Source organism: Lutra lutra, chromosome 12, assembly GCF_902655055.1.
Source record: "Lutra lutra chromosome 12, mLutLut1.2, whole genome shotgun sequence".
NCBI lineage: Eukaryota > Metazoa > Chordata > Mammalia > Carnivora > Mustelidae > Lutra > Lutra lutra.
In genome coordinates this window covers 36,563,383-36,584,992 of record NC_062289.1, presented here as the reverse complement: position 1 = coordinate 36,584,992, position 21,610 = coordinate 36,563,383, and the positions used below count along the sequence as shown (strand labels likewise).

Genomic DNA, 21,610 nt, shown 5'->3' with positions numbered 1-21,610 from the left:
TTTCTCCTCTCCGCACTCCAACCTTAAAATTTAGTTTAAAGCCCTTTGAATCAGGTCAGTGCAGGTTCTGGCCAAATACATTTTTCTGGCCTTTGCTAAGTGCGTTCTGGCAATGCCGGGATCCCATCAGTCTGCTCACTTAGGATGTGGTCCAGGAAGACAGGTCCCGGTTTTGGATGCCTTTTATGCTGCCAGGCATTTCTTGCCATGTCCTCCTTTCTGTACTCATGCCTCCTGCGGGAAGAAGGACTACCTGGCCCCTGGCCCAGGAACTTCTCGCAACTCCTCTTCTCTTAAGCTCAGGCCCAGAGATCAGGCAGACCCTTACGTCCTTCCTCTGTCCAAGGTGATGGGCAGGCATGGCTGGTGATGGAAAAGCTGGGTTTGCGGGGTGGCTGGCAGCTCGTGACTTGCAGGTTTGGTTAATTGTGGTCACTTCTGAGCCTGCGCCAAAGGCAGGGCTTCAAGGTCCTTAGAGGCGTGCGCTTGGGCGTGGGTGCCCTGCCCGGCACCATGGCCTTCACTCTTCCCTCCCCAGCCTTGCTCTCTGATGGCAGTGTGAGGGGCCTCCCCACAGAGGGGTTGTGCTCATTTAGGAGACTATTCATGTGAGGGTAGTTGTAGTCCTCAGAGGGAGACAACACCCCATGCTCTCCTCAGATGCTGACAGGCTACCTCCACCAGTGACTCTCTGGATTGGAACAGCTTCCCATTGGTGCCATGTTTTTAATCATCATTGTGCGTTGAGCTCCAGTGTCTGGCATTCACCTCTCCCGGCTCAGTCTCTGTCTGCAGGGCTTGCTTCCTGGGCTGTGTGCTCCACACAAATGAGGCGCTTCTCCCATAGCCCCAGGCATGTGCCAGCCGTCTCAGTAGCAGGAGTTGCTTGCCTGTCCCTACCTACAGCCGCCATCACTGCCCTCAGTGTGACATCCCGGATCCTCATCCCACCCCGCAAGGCCTACAGCCAGAGCTCTGGTGCGCGCAGCTTGCGTTCCTCCAGCATGCCCTGTCTCTTCATCTCTGCACATGCTCCTCCCTCTGCCCAGAACATTCTCACGTCCACTCTTCCCCCTCTCAACTCATTTTCCTCCTTGGAGACCCTGCTTAAATGTCACTTTGGCATAGCAACTTACCTTCCTTCTCAGGCCTTGCTAAAGTCCCTTGTCATACCTTCCCCCTGCTGCCTCCACTGGCCACCATGCTTTTGCTTTTAGAGCATTGTCACATGTTTAACTGTCTCAGGGTGAGCCAAGGGGCTGAGATTCCCATGTTCATTGGTGATAGGGCTCTCCCACCTTTGCCATGCAAAGGCCATGGCCAGGCACGTACGGGCTCTTTGCTCCTCTCTAATCCCTATGATGACAAGCACTGGGTCTGTCGCTTGTGTCACTCGTGTATCCCTGTGTCTTTCATCACCAACACTGTTGTTGGGCCACAGAAAGGTTCATTAAATATGAGGGTTGGCAGTAGGGGGGAAGTTGTGAGCAGTTTCCACCCCTAGGTGTTGACAAATGTCTTAGCTGTCTTGGGGCTGTTCCTGAAGACTCATAAGATACAGTCATCCTGCTTCCTGGGCACTCTGTGAAGGGAGATGATACTTTTTCCCCCTGTCTGCTCAGAGCAGGGCAACCTGGCAGAGGGTAGTGACTCAAGGAATGGAGGGGTGTGTGTGGAGGGGCCATGAGAGAGGACCTGATGAGGGAGAATGGGAGAGGGGAACAGAAATGTTCTGGAACTTGGTGTGCAGTCTCAGCTTCCTGGGCGTCAGCGAAGACTTTGTGAGCAGATGTTGCCCCGCTGGGGGCTCGCGGACACTGGAGGAAGGTCAGGTCAGGTCTCAGCCCTTGGGGACCTTTTGCCTTATCATTCCTGTGTTTGGTTAATGCAGCTGCAGAAGGGCTGTTCCGTGGGTCCTGGCTGCTCCTTCCAGGGACCCCCTGTCACTTGTTATCCAGTGCCCTCTCTTGCGTGACTGGCGACATACTACTGTGATCCCCATGGATGGGTTTTTATGTCCCTTTTCCCTAGCCGAGGAGCGAGCCCTTGGAAAACCGGGATGCATGTTCTGTCAGTGACAGGGGTGCTGCCTGGCGTGTGCGGGACGGGTGTCATCAGGAAGGAGCCACATGTGTTTGCTCTCGCACCGCCGCCCTCTAGCTGTGCTGGTTTTGCTCGACTCATGTGTGTGTGACTATTATTTGTCCATCGCTAGGACAACCTCACATGCCACAGATTTGCAGTCAGGCCTGGTGGTGCTGAGTCTGCATTCTGGTCGGGGGCGGTTTAGGAGATGGCCGCCTCCCCAGCAGCGGGGCATGGAGAAACCAGCCAGTGTGGCTCACACACAGAAATGACTCCACGAAGTGAGGTCCTAGCATAGGGGGGCTGAGGTTTCTGAGTGTTTTAGCCACCAAGACTGGGTGGCTCTCTGGCACGTGCATGACTGTTACCAGTAGCACCTGTGCTCCTCAGGGGCTGGAGTCGCTGCTTCAGTGGAAGGAAACAGGGTGGCAGCGTGCACGTGGGCTGAAGTCAAACCACCACCACACGTGGGTCTTTCCTACTTCGTGGGCCCAGTCTCCTGGAGATGGAGAGTAGGCACAGGCTTCTGGCAACCCACTGCACCCGTCTCCCCATCACTGACAAAACCACATGGAGGCACCCTAGCCTGTGTTCACCATATGCTGACCACTTAAAACTCAAATGCCCGCCACATGCTAGACGGTTGGAAACACATTTGGGTTTTGATGTGGCTATTCTGATGTGAGTGTGTGCGAGGACATATGCCTTCTGTTAACCCAAGGATGACAGTGGTATTGGTAACACGGCGCTTCTGCCGTACTCATAAAGGAAGGGGTGTTTGTAGCTCCTCGATAAATACTTCACTATCAGAGGAAGAAGAAATCACCAGAAAATTTCCTTTAATACCAAAGGGCATTTTTCCCGAGGTTGTATTCACACTTTCCCTGTACTCTGTTCAGTCTTTGTTTTTGAGGAAGAGGGTCCGCTGGTACCATGCTTTGGTAGGTGGGCTCAAGGTGTATGCCCTATGGCTTCCTCCTGCTGCTACCAGGGAGCACATTTCGGCCTGGAAACCTTGTCCTCGTATCACCAGTTCTTGGGGACAGCCAGCAGGGACAGCCAGTAGACAGCGGAGGGCCTTTGCTGCCCCGGCCTGCTTCCTCCAGTATCCCAGGGAAGCAGGTTCCCGTACTAGACTAGAAAATATACAACCTGTCATGAAGCCTCGAGCAGGCAGGAGGGAGAGGATTTCTGACCTCTACACTCAGTTCCTACCTGAAGGACACTGAAGAGACTCTCCTGGAGGAGTCATTCTCCCTTTGGTGGTTGGAAGTTGCCCAAGGACATAAGGAGAAGCTGATGTTGCACCTTCCCCAATTCCCTCTTTCTCAGAGGAAGGCGGCCTGACAGCAGATAAGGAGTGGGGGAAAGGACCCAGGGAGTCCTGGCAGAATGACTTCTGGCTGGGGAGTAGAGGGCAGCTGGGCTCTCTGCCCAGTGAGGCCTGAGCAGTCCTCTCCCATAGGAATGGCACCGCCTGGCCTGCTGGGGGGTCTGTTCTGGAAATTCCACTGCCAGCCGCCCCCACTCACCTGAGCCAGCAGGTTGCCTCCACAGGGAATGCCCTGATCTGCTTGTTCTCCTGGGGTCTTCTGAGGTCTGGGCACGTTCCTTACAGTTCCTGTCCTGTGCAGATCCTGCTGAATTTCTGTATTTGTGTAGCATATGCTTGGGTCTTGAGCACATACTCTTGGGATACACTGTCCCGATTCCAGCAATGTGGGTTTTGCCCATCCCGAGGGTCACACTCTCAAGAGTGACCTGTCTCCCTCTGGACTTCACATGTGGCAGCCGGTTCAGAACTTCTTGTGTTCTCTGTCATTTTGCTACTCCTATACAGTGCATAGCTAAGAATTTTGCTCAGGAAAACCATGCAAAGCCGTACTATGCCACTTTCCTGTTCCCTAGAGGATGTCCCACACAGGAACGGGAACATCATACCTTGCTGTGAGCATCAAATCTCCAGTCCTGATAGGTTTATAAATAATTCTGTGCCCATGAGAGGTTCTCCCGAACAACTTTCCAAATCATGGGCTAATCAAATTATGAGTAAACCTAATTCAAGCGAAGGGTGTCATTCCTCATTGGTTTGGCCACCGATAAAACACAGGGCTGCTCCTGGTGTGTAACAAATTACCGCAAACCGCAATTCAAATTAGACCCATTCATTATCTCACAGTTTCCGTAGGTCAGAAGTCCAGCAGGGTTTAACTGGTTCTCAGTGCTGGGGCTCATGGGGCCCCTCTCAAGCTGTGGCTGGCCTGTCCCTTACTGGGAGTCTCTGGGAAGAATCCACCTCCGGTTCATTTAGGTTGTTGGCAGAATTCGGTGTCTTGTGCTCTCAGGCCCAAAGTTCCTGTTCTTTATTTTATGTTGGCCAGGAATTGCTCTCTACTGCTAGTGGCCACTCACATTCCTTGTCCGTCACATCACACCCCCACCCCCATCTTTAAAGCCACATGCTTCTTACCTCTGTGACTTTTTTTTTTTTAAGATTTTATTTATTTATTTATTTGACAGACAGAGATCACGAGTAGGCAGAGAGGCAGGCAGAGAGAGAGGGGGAAACAGGCTCCCTGCTGAGCTGAGAGCCTGACATGGGGCTCGATCCCAGGACCCTGGGATCATGACCTGAGCCGAAGGCAGAGGCTTTAATCCACTGAGCCACCCAGGCACCCCTTTGACTTTGTTTTTTATGGCCCATCAGAAAACACTGTGCTTTTCGAAGTCTCACCAGATTGTCTCAGGCCACCTGGATAATCGCCACATCTAAAAGAGTCAAGTGACTCGAGACTTCACTGTCAGCTGCACAATCCCCTCCCAACAGTGCCTAGAAGAGGGTTTGACTGAATGACCAGGAGATGGGAATCCTGGGGGCCACCTTTAGACATCTGCCCACCACTAACAACAAAGAAATCAACCTCCTGTCTCCTTTCACACCTCCCTTAACATTCCCAAGAAATTCCTGTTGTGATTATAATCTCCATTGTTGTTGTATCCACCAGCGAGTGTTGGGGATCCTGAGCCTGGACTGGAGGCGGAAGTGGGGCAGGGTACCGATGAGGCCAGCCCAGAAGTAGCCTGTGCCCGCGTGGGAGCAGAGAGCGAAGTGGAGCGAGCACTGGAGCAAGAGCCAGAAGAGCGAGCTTCCCTCAGTGAGAAAGAGAGGCAGAGTGAGGAGGTGAACGAGAAGGACAACTGCTCTGCCTCCAGCATCTCATCCTCCAGCAGCACGTTAGAGAGGGAGGAGAAGGAGGACAAGCTCTCCAGGGACAAGGGAACTGGTAATACAGCCCCAGTAAATACATTCCAGGGAACCCTGGGTGGGGGACTTGGTTTGTTGCCCACTGAGGTGACCCTGCAGGCTCAGCTCACTCAATGGGCTATGTCACCTGGTGTCTGGAGGTGAGGGGTGTGGCCATACTGTGGGCAGCCCTCAGCTTCCTGCCCCATGGGGAGGTGGCCCCATGCCCTATGCCAGGCTCACTTCGACAGGTGGGAAAAGGGCCCAATAATGAGGACAGCAAAGGACTTTTCCTGAGAAATAAGTCCCAAAAGAGACCTTCCTCATTTCCTTCTAATTGCTTGTTCATAGTAAATGTAGCTTTTGTTCTAAGTTAAATTGAGACATATGTCATGTTGCTGTCTGCTCCCTTGAAAGTTTCTGCAGTGAAGTGTGCTAAGCCATCATGATGGACATTTCAGACCAGAGCAGATTGGTTAAAATGAATTGGATGAGTACTTCTAAAAAGTGGCAGTTCAAAGTGTGCTGAAGTCAGTTTGATGTTCTCTAGTGGAATATACATAATTTAAGGAACTTTCCACAATATGCTCAGAGCCACTCTTTTATTAGAAGTCTTTGCTTTTCTTTATGAAATTAGATCTTTTGGGCATTACAGCTGATATTCAATCAGTTCATCTCTGTAGTGATAATTTTATGTTGAGACACCAAATGGCATGTTAATCCTCACTGGGAACTCGGGGAGGGTGCCACAGAGGATTATAGAAATGCTAAAGGATTCATGTAATCGTTTGAATTATGGTTCACATGCAACCCCATAAAGTTGGTTTTCTTACCCATGACTTGTGTGCTATTGAGATGACAGCCACCTCTCTCAGCTAACACCCTTCACCAGTGGAGGCATGTCTTACTAGCCAGCCTTCATTAACCTACAGGCTGATACACACTCAAGGAGCCTCTACCTTGTGCCCAAAGTGCATCTTGAAGGTTCCACAAGGGCCTGCCTGCTGGTGACATGACCCATGCCTGGCTTGTCAGCTCACAGATTAAGAATACGTGATCACTGAAGCATGGATGTGCGAATGAAAATTGAACGAATGAATGGAGCTATAATGCCTGCCATGAGACCTATCAATCAATGGCTTAGTCCTAGTTGATACTTGAGTTTTTACCAGCTATATTAATAAGTTTTATTCTTTAAATTTCTGGTCATTATGATGCATTGAAGAAGAACTGAGACTTTATTAGTTTATATCTTAGTAATTATTGCATTGAAAATCTCATGTCTGTTTGGTTGAAGATGTATGTGCAAAAGGTATTACATATATGGATATTTATTTAATTTTCTTTCAAAGTCAGATGGCAGTTAGTCTCCCAAATCCTGCTTGTTAGTATTCACATTTAATGTGACTAGGGTCACAGTACAGGGGGTCGGGTTGGGGAAATCTTCTTGATCAGTTTCATCTTAAATCATGTTTTATTATAAATAGCTGTAGAAATTATTCGTCATCACTGGGTTTAGCAAGCCTAAAACATATCAACAAGTTGGGTTAGTGAAAAGAAGCCAAGGAACAGAACTTTCTTGGATCAGCTTGTCCAATATTTTTCCAAATAAGGGCAACTTTCCAAAAATAGAGACTCTACTCCCAGTGAAGAACCATTGATTTTCTACCAAAAGCTGGTGGTGTCCAAGACTATTGACTCAGAAATTAAGGCTTTCCCGTGATTTTTTTCTGCTTCAGTCTGGTGCTATTAAGAGATGTTATCATGTCTATTTGTTGTAGCTTCTTAGTTCCTAGAAAATCCCACTGTTCCCAGGCACCAGGAGCAGCAGTGAAGTCAGGCAGCTCTGTCATCATATCTCTTGCCTTTGAAAGTGTTCTCAAATCACAGAAGCAATCACAATGATCCTAATGATTGTATCCATTACTCAGAAATGAATCTGTAGGGCTTGAAAGAGTCTCAACTTTTTCTGCTTAGGTGGATTTCTTTTTGTTTCATGTGTTCCTCTCCATGGCATCAGTGTGAGAGGAGTTATTGTGGCATTTGTTACACTTTGCTATAATGCCTTGTATAAGTGTCCTTTACTGCCACTTGCATGTAAGCTTTGTGAGGATGTCTGTCTTGTTCATTGTGAGTCCTCACTTCCTAGCTGTAGGACTAGTACATAGTAGAGGCTCAAAAAAAACACTGATGAATAATTGAATGAAAAGACATCTGGCTAAGATGGAGAAGCTCTATTGTTCCCAGTTCCTTCCTCTCACAACCAAAATGGGAACACCCTGGGCATAGCAGAACAATCAGTTGTAGGAAGACTCTGAAAAGTGGAAAGAAGGCAGACTGTCTAGGGACCTTTGGACATTAATGACATGGCAGTGAAGCTCTAAGTAAATCCTATTCTCATAGCCAAAGAATTGGGAAAAGGATTGCCTAACAGAGCAGAAAATCATTTTGGGGGTGCCTGGGTGGCTCAGTGGGTTAAGCCTCTGCCTTTGGCTCAGGTCATGGTCCCAGGGTCCTGGGATCGAGCCCCACATTGGGCTCTCTGCTGAGCAGGGAGCCTGCTCCCCCCTCCCCCTGCCTGCCTCTCCGCCTACTGTCAAATAAATAAATAAATATTTTAAAAAATTAAAAAAAATCATTTTGGCTATTAATACATGCCCTACCATAGACAAGCACTAATGGGAAATCTGCTGTTGTCCTACTCTTCCCCTACCTAGTAGTTTCAGTGGGACCAAATAGGAAGGAATCTTCTACAACCTGCCCTCCATGGAAACAGAAGTTATATGGTTCCCATTCTCCCCTCCCTCCAACTGTCTAGTGTCAGTGAGACTCACATGGAGCTAGTTCTCTATCCCCTGCCCAGCAGAAGCCAGTAGTGCTCTCTCATTTCCTTGCTGGCGTAGTTCTGGCCTAATGGGGAACTGATACTCTATCACCTACAGGGCAGAAGCAAGTGGCATCCCAGTTCCCCATTAGGGTAGTATCAGTGGGATCTTCTAGAGATCTGAATTTACACCTTCACCCAGTAGAAGAGAGACTTAAGGAGGCAGTAGAAGAGGACTAACTAGCATTCTCTTGCCCCGGCCTTCCTTCTCTGACACTGGCTGGGCCCAGCAGGGAGCTCAGTCTCTATTCCCACCCTGCATAAAAAAACGTAGAATGATGTGGCTGGAGGTGGAACTAGTCTGCAATCAATTCTCCCCACCCAGAATCAGCAGAGACCAATGGAAAGCTGAGCCTTCACCTATACTTGGAGGCAATGTGAGTTAAATGTTCCACTTCCACTGGGAAGATGCCAGTGGGGTCATGGGGCTGCTGCACCCCTAACCTGGCCATCTTCAGTGAGGGCGAGTCAGCCCTCTTGCTGAGGTGGTGATAGTAGGACGCAGTAAGGAGCTGAACATCTACCCCCGCTAAGAACTGTCCACCACATCTAAACAGAGCGAGTGCCTGCTGAAAGAGAAGGGTAAGTATGATCCAAAGTCTAGCAAATAATCCCCAAAATATCCAGGATACACTCTAAAATCTCTCATCATATCAAGGACTAGGGCACTCACAACTTGAATGGGAAAGACAAGAAGCAGATGCCAACACTAGGATGAGCCGGATGTTGGAATTATCTGACAAGGCTTTGAAGGCAGCCATCATAATAATGCTTCCGTGAACAGTTCCAAACATTCAGCAAACACATGAAAGAAAAGAAATATCTTAGCAAAAAAAAAAAAAAAAAAAAAAAGATATAAAAAAGAACCAAAGAGAAATTACAGAACTGAAAAATACAATGACCAAAATAAACTACTTGTTAGGCTCTGTAGTAGATTGGAGACAGTAAAGGAAATAACCTGTGCAGTTGAAAACTGATCAGTAGAAATGACCAAATCTGAAAACAAAGGGTGAAAATAGACTAGAGAATGAACAGAGCTTCAGGGACCTGTGAGACTCTATCAACAGAACTAACATTCATTTCATCGGAGTCTGAGCAGGAGAGGAGAAAGCCTGCAGGGCTGGAAAAACATCTAAGAAATAAAGACTGAAAATTCCCCAAATTTGACAAAAGGTGTAAAACCTCCAGATTTAAGAAGCTAAGCAAATCCTAATGGGGATAAAGCCAAAGAAATTCACACCAGTTCTAAAAATTAAAGACCAAAAATAAAAAATCTTGAAAGGGAGTAGGAAGAAACGGTGCATTATCTATAGAACACCACCAATTCAAATGTTTCATCTGAAACATGGGGGCGAGCAGAAAGGGCCACAGCATTTGTCAAGTGATGAAAGACTAGAATTATCAATCTGAATTCTGGATCCAGCAAAATTAGCCTTTAGGAATGAAGAGAAAATGAGGACATTCTCAGTTAAAGAAAAATTAAGAGAATTTGCCGCTAGCTGGCCACTCTTAAGAATGGCCAAAGGATGTTCTCTGAACAGAAGGGGAATGATGACAGCAGGCGGCTAGGAATTTCGGAAAAAAACTGAACAATGGAATAGGTAAAAATAGTAAATAAAGAAGACTGTCTTTTGCCTCAATAATTTTCTTAAATCCTATGTGATGGTAGAAACAAAAATTAGAATGTGATGTCTGGTGCTCAAGTATGTAGAGGAAATGCTTAGGACAATTCTGTTTTTAAAGTAGGGAGAGTCAAAGGGTCTAATGGAAGTAAGGGTTCTATGCTTCAGAGTAGTAGAATTTCAGTACCAGCCCACGGAGAAGTTTGTGTTCATATTGTAATTCCTAGAGCAACTGCTAAGAAGATTATATGAAACAGCGGACTCAAAAGCAGTAAAAATTGAATTGAAATTTTAAAGAATATTCAGGTAACCCACCTGAGACCAAAAAAGAAGAAACAGCCACCAAAACAAAGAGAACAAACAAAAAATAAAGAGGTCAACTGAAGCCCTAACGTAATAACTACCTCATTTTTTTTAAGTAGTCTCTACACCTAATGCGGGGCTCAGACCCACAACCTCAATATCGAGAGTCACATGTTCTACCGACTGAGCCAGCCAGGCACCCCAATAATTAAAAGATGGAGATTTGCAGATAAAAATATAACCCAACTCTATGCCATGTATACAAAACTCCTTTTAAACATAAGGCCACAGGCAGATGGAAAGTTAAAAGTTGGGAAAAGATATATACCATGCTACCATGAATCAAAGCAGGAAAGACTGTATTGATATTGGATAAAGTAGACTTCAAAGCAAAGGCAATTACTAGAGACAAAGAAGCCTATGTAGTGTAGCATACACTACATAATGATGCAGAAAGACCTAAGTGAGTAAAGAGAGTAAGGGAGAAACCCAGCATTTAAAATATTCCAATTGTGTCCTTTTCCTTGTTGACAAAATACGAAATTGCAACATTTCCCAGTACATGGAGAAAGAGAGAGACTCAGCCACTTTATGTGCAGCAGCTTGCTGACCTCAAAGCAGTCTTCCCATTTACAGGGCTGTCTGGCCAGTTGTGGGGACTCTAGATACCCAGATTTTCCCATCATGTCCTCAAATGCCATCTTCTCCCTCTTTGATGGGGGTTGGCTCCTAAGTGTGTGCTTTGAAACACTTGTGAGAGGTTTCAAGAGCTCCTTGTTCTGGTTATTGGTCCTTTGGTGAGGTTAGGTCACTGCTGAACAGAGGACAAAGCTACAGAGGAAGGAGAGCACCAGGGGACCTTTGTGCCTCCCCAGTAATGCCTCCTGTAAGATCAAGGCAGGGCCCGGTGGGAGAGAACAGTGTCACTCCCAGCATGTTTGATTGGGCCATTCTCCTTCGGTGGAACCAAAGCTCCTGATGTGCACGTCGGTGGCCTAGGCCCCTGCTGTTCCCCAACACGAATAAAGGCTTTGGGTATACCATGGAACTCACATCCTGAATGCCCACCAGACAGCCCTGCTGGCCCTTAGGAAGCAAACTCAGAGGAGTAACTTTCCTGACCATTCATTGATTCATCCTCGAGGCTGGGAGTACAACAAGGAACAACAGCAACCACAAAACCCAATCCCCGCTCCCGTAGAGTTTACATTCCAATGAAGAGGACAGTTTAACGAGTACTTATAATCATTCCAGTGGTAGGACAAAGGCAGCAATAAAATAAATAAGGAAAATGTGTGGAAGATGAGGCAGTACTCTTTTTTTTTTTTTTAGCTTATTTGACAGAAAGAGAGATCACAAGTAGGCAGAGAGGCAGGTATAGAGAGAGGGGGAAGCAGGTTCCCCGCTGAGCAGAGCGCCCAACGTGGGGCTCGATCCCAGGACCTTGAGATCATGACCTGAGCTGAAGGCAGAGTTTTAACCCACTGAGCCACACAGGCACCCCTAAAGTACTCTTGTGATGAATGCTGGAAAGGGTAAAAAATGGCATTGGGGAGAGGGAGGAAGTGTTGCACAATTTTAAATAAGGTAGTTGGGGAAGACTTCATCGAGAAGGTGCTATTTGAGCAAAGACCTAAAAGGAGGTTGAGAAACAAACTGTGTGGTTACATGGGTGCAGTTCGTTCTGGGATGGGCAAAGGTCCTGAGGCCAGATCATGCCTGGTGAGGTCTAAGAATGTCAAGCAGCTACTATAGCTAAAGAGGTCCGGGTATGTTTGTCAAGAAAATTAAGGTGGGCTCACACAGGGTTTGGGAATATTGAAAGGTCACTGGCTTTTTTCTTGGCAGAATGTGGCAGTTTTAGAAGTCTTTGAGCAGAAAGATCTGATCGGACGTTTTAACACATGGCATTGCTGTCAAGAACTTACTCTAGAGGGACATGTGTGGAAGCTGGGACCAGCGAGGGGACACCTCTTCAGTGTTGTAGGCAAGAAACCATGCTGGCTCAGACCAGGGCCATGGCAGGGCACGTGATGAAAGTGGGCAGATTCTGGATGTGACATGAAGATTTAGCTAACAGGACACCCTGCTGTGTTAGATGGTGTGCATAAAAGAACAGGAGGAGTCCAAGGACTGAGATTTTTGGAATCAGTCTCAAATGGATGATGAAAGTTGCCATGTCTCAAACAGGAAAGGACTGCAGGAGAAGCAGGTTAAGAGGGGGGGCGTGGATGAGGGCAGACATGGCACCTAAAGCCCGAAGACTGGATGGGATGGTAACTAACTGTATCAGGATATAACAGGGCCAAGGACATTTAAAGGGTAAAGATCAGGAGGAACTGGCATAGGAGACGAAGAAAGAGCAGTCAGAGGAAAGGCAGTAGACCAGGTGAGTACAATGTTCTAGAAGCCAAGTGAAGGCATAAGGAGGGAGTGAGCTGCTGGGTCTAGTGCGGCACCAAAGTCTTCAACCACCTGAGAAGGAGCAGCTTTGACAGGTGCTGAGAGCAAAAACTTCGTTAGACAGGGTTCAAGAGAGAATAAGGAGAAAAATTGGAGCAGTGAGTGAAACAACTCTGATAAGCAGCTTTACTTGAAAGGAAAGGAGAAAAGTTGGATTATAGCTGGAGGGCTAAGTGGAGTTGAGTTTTGTTTGCTTTTTTAAGATGGGTGAAATTATATCATATTACCAGGCCAGCAGGAAGGTCTAGTGGGCGGAGCATGGGAAATGCAGGACAGAGAACTGCTGGAACGGCTTCCAGAGGCGCACGTGGAGTGGTTGCCCCTGCTAAGGGGGGTGGTTTATCGGTAGTCACAGGAGGGAGGCTGTGGTTGGGCTTCAGGTGCAGAAGGGGAGTCAGGATGAGACCCTGCAAGATCTCCACTGACTTCTGTTGAGCTGCTGAACTAGAAGCAAGGCTATGCTGGTGTGCAGATGAGATGGTGGAGAGATTTGAGGAGAGAGGGGAGTTGGGGAGAGTCCCCCAGAAGAGGTCACGGATGAGGCTGCCAGGCAGGCTTAAGGGTTTCCTGAACACAGGTGACCACAGACTTAAGGTCCGACTGGTGACATGGTTGGTGCGCTTCCCCAGGCACATGAGCTGTACTGACACAGATGTGGAAACAGACCTCACTCTCCAGCCTTCCCAACACCTGTCCTATGGTGGGAGAGGGAGCATCTTCCTTGCCTTTCCCTGCATCTAGTTAGGACAGAAGCCCCCTAGTTACCCATGGCTGGGTGGGTCAGGACCTGCTGTCCTGGGTAGGCAGGAAAATACTCCCCTGAGCCACGGTGGGAGCTGAGAGCAGTGTCCTGCCTACAAGGGTCTTGCATCCTGGGGCAGGTCACTGAGACTCTGATGCAGCCTCTCTTCCTGGTCGGGAGCCTCCTGTGAGCTGGACCACCTTCCCCTTCAGTCGCTTTATTTCAGTGTCTTGTCTGAAGTCACTCTGTGTGTAAGGCCGCCCTATTCCCTAACTGGTTTCTCATGAGACTGAGACACCTGCCGCTTGCTCACTTTCTCTCCCTCCTCCTGTATGCTTTCAGGTTTGTGGTCCGCGGGTGTTCAGGATGCCGGTGTAAATGAACAGTGCGGCGACATCCTCACCAACAAACGCTTCATGCTGGACATGCTGTATGCCCATAACAGAAAGCCCACGGATGACGAGGAGAAGGGGGAGGGCGAGAGCGGGAGGACTGAGCCAGGCGCCGAGGCGGTGGCCAGCCTGGCCAGCAGGATATCCACCCTGCAGGCCAACTCTCTGGCCCCGGATGACAGCGTCAGGAGGGTGGACGTTGGCTGTCTGGACAATCGGGGCAGCGTGAAAGCCTTCGCTGAGAAGTTCAATAGCGGGGACCTAGGGAGGGGCTCCGTCTCCCCTGACGCCGAGCCAAATGACAAGGTCCCCGAGAAAGCCTCCGCGCAGCCGAAGACGGAATCTGACTACATCTGGGACCAGCTCATGGCCAACCCGAGGGAGCTCCGAATCCAAGACATGGATTTCACCGACCTGGGGGAGGAGGACGACGTGGACGTCCTGGACGTGGACCTGGGTCCCAGGGAGGCCCCGGGGCCGCCGCCCCCGCCCCCGCCCACCTTTCTGGGTTTGCCGCCCCCACCCCCACCGCCCCTGCTGGACAGCGTGCCTCCCCCTCCAGTCCCCGGTAATTTATTGGCTCCTCCTCCAGTATTCAACGCTCCTCAGGGCTTAGGGTGGCCCCACGTCCCCCGGGGTCAGCCGGCATTCACCAAGAAAAAGAAGACCATCCGTCTCTTCTGGAACGAAGTGCGGCCGTTCGAGTGGCCGTGTAAGAACAACCGACGTTGCCGAGAATTCCTGTGGTCGAAACTGGAACCCATCAAGGTGGACACGTCCAGGCTGGAGCACCTGTTTGAGTCTAAGTCGAAGGAACTGGCCGTCTCCAAGGTACCGCTGGCATCCCAAATGCTTCTTGATTTGCAGAGTTCCGCTGTTGGGTAGGAGTCAGAGGTCTGTGGTGTGTAAAGATCGCTTCGCAATGCTTTGGCTCCGTGGTAAAAGAGGCGGTTCGTGTAACAGTCTGACCTTTCAGAGACTAGTCTGTGCCCTGTGCTAGACACAAGCTACCGCATGCAGGACCTTAACTGGCTAAGGGGCAGGGCAGCCTCCTAACACCCTTAGGCAAAGCAGCTTTCAAAGAACCAAATCACCCAGAGGAAAAGGCAGAAAGAGTCGCCAGGGAGTATTGGCATAGCCCAACCATAGACACTGATGTCAACGAGAGGAAAGCAGTCTTGCACATTTATCAAACGCACGGACTTTATCCCTGGGTCTGCTTACTCTACCTTTGATTATAGTGGGTGCTGGTGGTGGTTGGAACCTCAGCTGGAACCACACAGTAATTTAGAGTCTGCAGATCTACCTGAGAGAATTTACTGCGAGTTAGTTTTAGCTGTATGTGTTGTTGCATTTATCAGCATTTGGGGTGAGTATAAAGCTACCTGAGCTGGGCTCCCCCACCTGCCAGTCGAGTACCAATTCTGAATCAAAAAGATCAAATCAACTTCAGGATAAGAGTGCCCTTTAGACAGGGAGCCAGGGGACAGTGTCAGTGCCTGGGGTGGCGGGGCGGGGGGGGGGGGGGGGGGGGGGCGCTGGGGAGCAGGTAGGGCTGCTTTTCCTGAGTTGGCCTTTACCCTGGTGTCGATTTCTGCCCAGTCTCAGCAAGGATGTGAATCTAAACTATTCCAGCCTCAGGAATCCCGCCCCCACCCCCCGGCCCTGAGTCAGAATGAACGCTTCCTCCTGCTTATAAAGCCAGACAGCTAGGATCCAGCATAGCGAAGCTTGTCCTATCAGCGCTCTCCTTCAGCCGAAAGTAGACCCTCTTTTGTCCTCTCTCGGAAATGACATCGGGGAAAGTGAGGTTGGGCACCCGCTCTGTGTGTCTGTGTCCTGACTTTGCCAGGACTGGGGACATGTGGTGCTGAGCCTCCCACACGCCCCCTTGAGTTCTTCCAGTGCAGTCCGGCATTTGGGACAAGACAGGCCTGGCGGGTTCCAGCAGCCGTCTCTGGTGGCCCAGAGTTCCCCAGGGCCTGCTTTCACCACCCTCCAACCCACTGATCTAGTTGGCTGGTCTCCCTTGGCTGCCACCTCCCACGTGGGCTCCTCTGGCTGGTGTGCCCTCTGGGCTTCCCCTGGGTGCTCAGCCCCTGTAGGAGGCTGGTCCTTGACTCGGGTGGGAGGAAGACAAGGGAGAAGCAGTTTGGCAGTGAAGTTACTTCTGATTTCATTTTTACAAAGGAAATAGCAAGATTAAAAGCTTCACTGAGAAAACCCCAAATGGGCAGTCCACTTGCCTCCCTCCTTCTCTTGGCTCTACTCTGGTTGGTGACAAGAGTCTGGTCAGTGCCCGCTCAGTAGCCCAGAGTTCCATTCTGGCTTGAAGCAGGTGGTGACCTCATAAAATACTTTATTGCCTGGCTGAAGGACAAATGTTTGCCTGGTTTTTATAAGGTGAGAGCATAAGAGAAACATAATAGTATATTGAAAAATTTACCAAATGGATTCAAGTATGTTCTTCCGTGGGACCTAGAAAGCCATACCTTTGCTCTTTGGGTAGGGCTGGGGGTGGGGGCACAGATAAGAAATGTGAGCAGGAACTAATTCACAAATGTCCCAGAAGGTGAAAATGCACATTAGGAATAAGATACATCACAGTGGGGAGTTGAATCCCTTAAGTGTAGGTTAGTAAAGCAGGTATAACCAATTTTATTTCTGTTTCTAATTCTCTACTGTGATTTTCATAAAACACAGCTATAAACAACCACTTCTGAATTCTGGCTCATGAGACGTTCTTCATTAAACACAATAGTGAGCAACACAAATATAATGGAATAGACTTCACAAGCCAGCACAGAGCAAAGGGAATTGGTTTGGGGTTTTGTGAGAAAACTTACACTAGACCAGAGTTCTGGAACATGCTCGTGACCATCCGGGTCACCCCCAAAATAAAGACTCCTGTTCCAGATCCAAGGCTGGGTGACCACTTAGTGGAAATAAGAACAGAAAACTATGCTTTTGTGTTTCCTTTCCAAATAGTTTTTGGAACTGGAGCCATTTTTCTCTCTCAGCACGAAATATATATAGATTTTTAGTAAGATGACTTTAATTATTTTCTGTGGAGAAAGGCAGAAATCTTGTGCTACATTTCATCATGTTGTGCTTCTATTGCTGGGCTAAGGTGTGGCAAATCACAGAGGAGATCATAGGACTGACCCCAGAGAAAGATGTCAGGGCAGAAAGCCCTGGAGGTAAGGAGAGATGCCCCTGTGGATCTGCCATCATCCTGAGGAAGCCCCAGGAAGTGGTCTTCAACCCATGTGCCCAATCAAGAGTAGCAAAGCCCCTCCTGCTCCCAAAAGGCAGTTTTTAGATCCTAAGTTACAGACAGACCCAGACTTGTGTGGAGTGGAAGAGGAAACAGAAGGAAGGAAGAGACTTGGTCTCCCCTTCTGGGGACTCCCTCCTGTCTTACTCCGTTGGGCTCATTAGGTTTATCATGGGGAGGGAACTCCAAAATGGGTTTGAAGAAATTTTTTCAACTTTATTTACCCTGGCATTTTAAAGTAGATCAGATACGATTAGCAGGGACTTCTTAAGAAAATTCAGAGAATGATGGTTTATTTGGTCTGGGATTGAGCCCCAGCCTGGGTTATTTTTAAAAGCTCCCTAGGGACTCAACCAAAGTTGCACCCCACTGATTTAAAACGAAAAATCAGATACCAATGAGGAGGGCATTGATCCCACCTCCCCGCCCCAATACACACACACCACCATTCTCCATGTTGACTTCCCCACCCCCTACCCCATTCAGTTTTATTCTCCTGGGAAGAGAGTCAAGTTTTCCTACCCTGTGTTCTAGTTCAGGACATATGGAAAAGCTATTTTATCTAACGTCATGCTCAGAGAAAACCCGACATTGGGACTTCAGTGGGCTAACCATACATCCTGTGTGTCCAGGTTGGCCCAGGTGTGTCCCTTTTGTCCTGGTGTGAGTATTAAGAGCTCTTCCTTGCTCTCCAGGCCTGGTTTGGGTAATACACGTACTCCATTCCCATGGGAAATGCAGCTGTTTTGCAGCTGGTCTTAGCTTCAGATGACTGCTGCAGAAGAACTGGGAAAATAATACTTTTTTTTCCCAAAACCTCATGATAAGGCAAGCCTATTCTGCCAAGTTCCTCAGAAACTCCATTCCTAACGATGGGATTTTCAGCCTTTATTTAGACATAGTTGGGTGATGTTGTTGCCTTAATGCTCACCAATGCTCATCAATGTGTATCGGTCTCCCTTGTTGCAGGACTTAGGAAAATTCCACAGTTGTCCCATCTTTATGACATCTGTATCGTGGCCTCATTGTCATTGTCACTTTCTCAACAGACAGTTTTGAAAATATCTTCTGGCGTCACTCTTGGCAGTTAGTGGGGAGTGAGGAGGAATGATTTATCATCGTGGAGCCCATGCTTTGCTGAGCCAGACCAGGGTTTGTGACAGCGAAGCCAAGAAGCATTTTGAGAGGTTGTGCATTTCTTGGGAGTGCTCTCCAGCTTAGGGCTATTCATCTAATAAATCACATCCTGAACGCAGTTCCTATGTTCAGTCACAGCACCATGGGGTGACAGGTTCTGTACACCGAAGATCCACTGTTTAAAGTTTGCGTCCTTTATTTCTAGTGAAATCAGTCTTTAAAAACTCAAAGGAGTGACTCTTCATGGTAGCATTAGGCAACTGGAAACCACGCTGTTTACCTGCCCAGATTGCATGCCTCCACACCTGTCCCCTTCCCCCCATGCTTTTTATTTCATATTTGCCCCTCATGAGGAATTTTCTGCCTTCACTGGAGCCCTACTCTGGACCTTGGTCCTCCTTATCATGGTATGCCACAGGCAGAAGCCCCAGGATTGTGTGGAGAGGAGGAACCAGATTGTTTTATTTCCAAGAGCCTCACTCGTGATGTTAGCTGTGGCAGAATGTGTGGCCATTCAGGGGTCAGCTGCACCCAACCCCAGAGCCTCCCATGCTGTGGAAAGACTGTTTTTTTCTCTATAGCTGTCCGCTTAGCTCCCTGTCCTGGGATGTGAACTTGGCATTTGTTGGGTATGTCAGTCTCACTGTAACGTTGATAAAAACTTCCTGCATTGTCTGTAGCTGTCAGGACTTTATCCTGCATCATTCATAAAAATGGCAGTATCGGTCCTTGTTACATTTTAGAATGGACAGGAGTACCCTGTTACTGTTGTTCTATTTTAAGAAATGTCCTCTTATCTCTTGCCTTTTGGTTCCTATTTTTAAATTGCATTCCTCTTGAAAGAATACCTTTCTACTCAAAATTCCTGTCTCAAAAGTTGAAATCAATAACTCTGATTGCATGAGAGATCATTTAACGTCTGTGACCCGTTATGCCCTGCTCCAGATCAAGGAGATCATACTCTCAGAGGATAGAACCCAGGCGTTACTGATGTTTAGAAGTCACTGAAGATTCTTTGTGTACCCACAGTTGGTAAAGCATTGGTCTAAAAAAAACTACATTTTCTGGTTTTCCTTCAGAAAGTGTCTGTAGATCTATCAGGCCTATTTCCTCCTCAGTTACATGATGTTGAATTTCTCCCAGCTAGTGATAGTGACTAAATGTTTACCCATTCTGCCATCAGTCATGGAGGCAGCCCTGTCTGCTGGAAAAGAAGACTCTCCTGTACTTCCTCCGGAACATCCCTTTGTGTTAGTCCTGGAGACTAGTCTGTTAGCTTCCAAAGGGAATTCGGCATGTGGAAATCACCATAATATTCTTTGTTAAAAACAGAATCCATGATGTTCTCTACATTCTTTTTTGCAAAATCTTTAGTACCCCTGAAGGTGCACTCATTTTCTGGGATTCAATATGCCTGGAGGTCTGCACAGATTCTGATGAACACCCATGAGCTATTTTCACTCATTCACAAAGCCCCATGCAAGTTGATCATGTCCCCAGCAAGCAGCTCCGTGGGCTACATTTTCTATGGAGTCTCTACCCATTCCTCTGGAACTGTCACTCTTCAGAGTGGGGACACTGATCTGATCTGACAGTCCTATTTATGTAGGTGCCTTTGATCAATAAACGTGGTAGATGCATTAGGCATGAAAAATATACATTGGTAGACCACATGTTTTTAAGATGTCAACAGAGTAAAAACAATAAAAAGAAACACTATTGGTGAAATAGGTAAGAGATCATTTTAAAAAGCACTACGTTCTGGGATGCCTGGGTGGCTCAGTCAGTTAAGCATCTGCCTCAGTTAAGTCATGATCCCAGGGTCCTGAGATCAAGTCCCGAGTCAGGCTCCTCGCTCAGTGGGGAAGCCTGCTTCAGCCTTTGCCCTTTGCCCACTGCTTCCTCTGCTTGCTCTCTCTCTCTCTCTCTCTCTCTCTTTCTCTCTCTGACAAAGAAATAAACAAAACCTTAAAAAAAAAAGGAAGCATTGTGTTCTAAGCATTGTCATAAGGACTTTATATGTATTAATACCAGTAATACTATTCTGACAGTTCTGGCAAATGCTTCTGTAGTGCCCACCATAAGGTAGGCATTATTCTTGCTGCTCTACATCCTTTGTCTCATTTATTCTCATAGCAAACCTTGTGATATATGTGCCAGAGAGGAAACAGAAGGTCAGAGAGGTCCAGTGACTTGCCAAAGTCACACAGTCATGAGTGGTCAGATGCCAGATGAAGCTACTTTTAGGGCTCCCAAGTCTGTCCATGTGATGTTTGGATTCCATTTTATTTCTACTATTTCTTGATAAAAGGTCATCATCTTAGAAGAGATCTGTCTCCCACCTCCCAAATCTCAAGAACTCTCAGGGAGGAAAGGATTGCTGGAAGGAGGCTCCTGGGGGTCCAGGCTCTGGGGACAGTGTGCTAGACTAGGACTTGGCGGAAAGTGAAAACAGGAACAGCAGACTCTGGGGTGAGTGGTAGCGAGGCAGGGTGGGGAAACCACTGTGGAGCTGTCTCCGAACGTGCCACTTCTCCAAATATGTCCTGAAGGGTTCAGGGGAAAATAAGAACTTCTTTAAGGGGTATGGAGTACCCCAGGATGAAGCCAGGCTCTGCTTTGCTTCCAGAAAGCCTGGTTTACCTGAACTCTTGAGCAGAACCAGGCAGCAATGCTTAGCATCTAAGAGAGCACCACCTTTGGAACCCCAACTATCAGGCATCCTCTAGCATGCCAACAGTTGCCTTTCCAGAAATACTGTCTCTGGGGAAATGCTTCAGCCTTGGATGCCATGTAGGGCTTGTGTTTGTTTTTGTTACTGCTTTAGCCAAGAAGATTGCGGCGGGGGGGGGGGGGGGGTGGAAGGAGCGCAGTATAGATGGCCAAACTGGTAAGAGAAGAGGTTACTCTCCATGAAAAGAGATGCTGTCAAGGCAAGGAGAGACCTTTTGGAAGGGGTAGGAAGGAGGTCTCTAAAACAATTCAACTCCCTTTTTCCAAGTTGTGCAAGACGACTGAAGTTCCGGCTTCCAGGAAGGCAGAAGTGAGCCCTTCCAGGAAAAGGTTTCATATGGGCAGCCCCCAAGGCCATAAAGGTTTCTGAGAAGCATAGAGGAGATCATTAATTTAAGTGGTTGTTGCTAGCTGCTAAGGCATGGGGGAGAGCTCTGACCATTCCCGGCAGTCCCCAATTCACCTAGTTGTCAGCTTTCTGGGTTGAGGTCTGCTCTCTGGAACCAATCTGTTCTAAGAGGCAGAGTCCTGCAAACAGGTACTCTGTCACAGGACCATGAGAAGGACATTGTGAGGGCCACTCTTGCTGTTCTGGGGCTTTGACCACAGAAAGACAATTGAGATGGCTCAGACTCGATGACTACTGATCCTGAGACATGGACATGTGCTCCCAGGCACAGAGAACTTTGGCTCACCCTTGAAGTTGCTGCTCTAGGTTATTGTGGGAA

General features: G+C 48.1%; 1 protein-coding gene across 11 annotated transcripts in view; it reads left to right on the top strand.

Moving 5' to 3' along the window:
* Positions 1–21,610, top strand: part of FHOD3 (formin homology 2 domain containing 3) — a 473,175-nt gene that overhangs the window by 402,162 nt on the left and 49,403 nt on the right. For all 11 annotated transcript variants that reach the window (XM_047697409.1, XM_047697416.1, XM_047697413.1 and 8 more), the window contains 2 exons: positions 5,091–5,369; positions 13,686–14,566. In XM_047697409.1, coding sequence (XP_047553365.1) covers positions 5,091–5,369; positions 13,686–14,566 — 1,160 coding nt within the window. The remainder of the gene's footprint in view (positions 1–5,090; positions 5,370–13,685; positions 14,567–21,610) is intronic.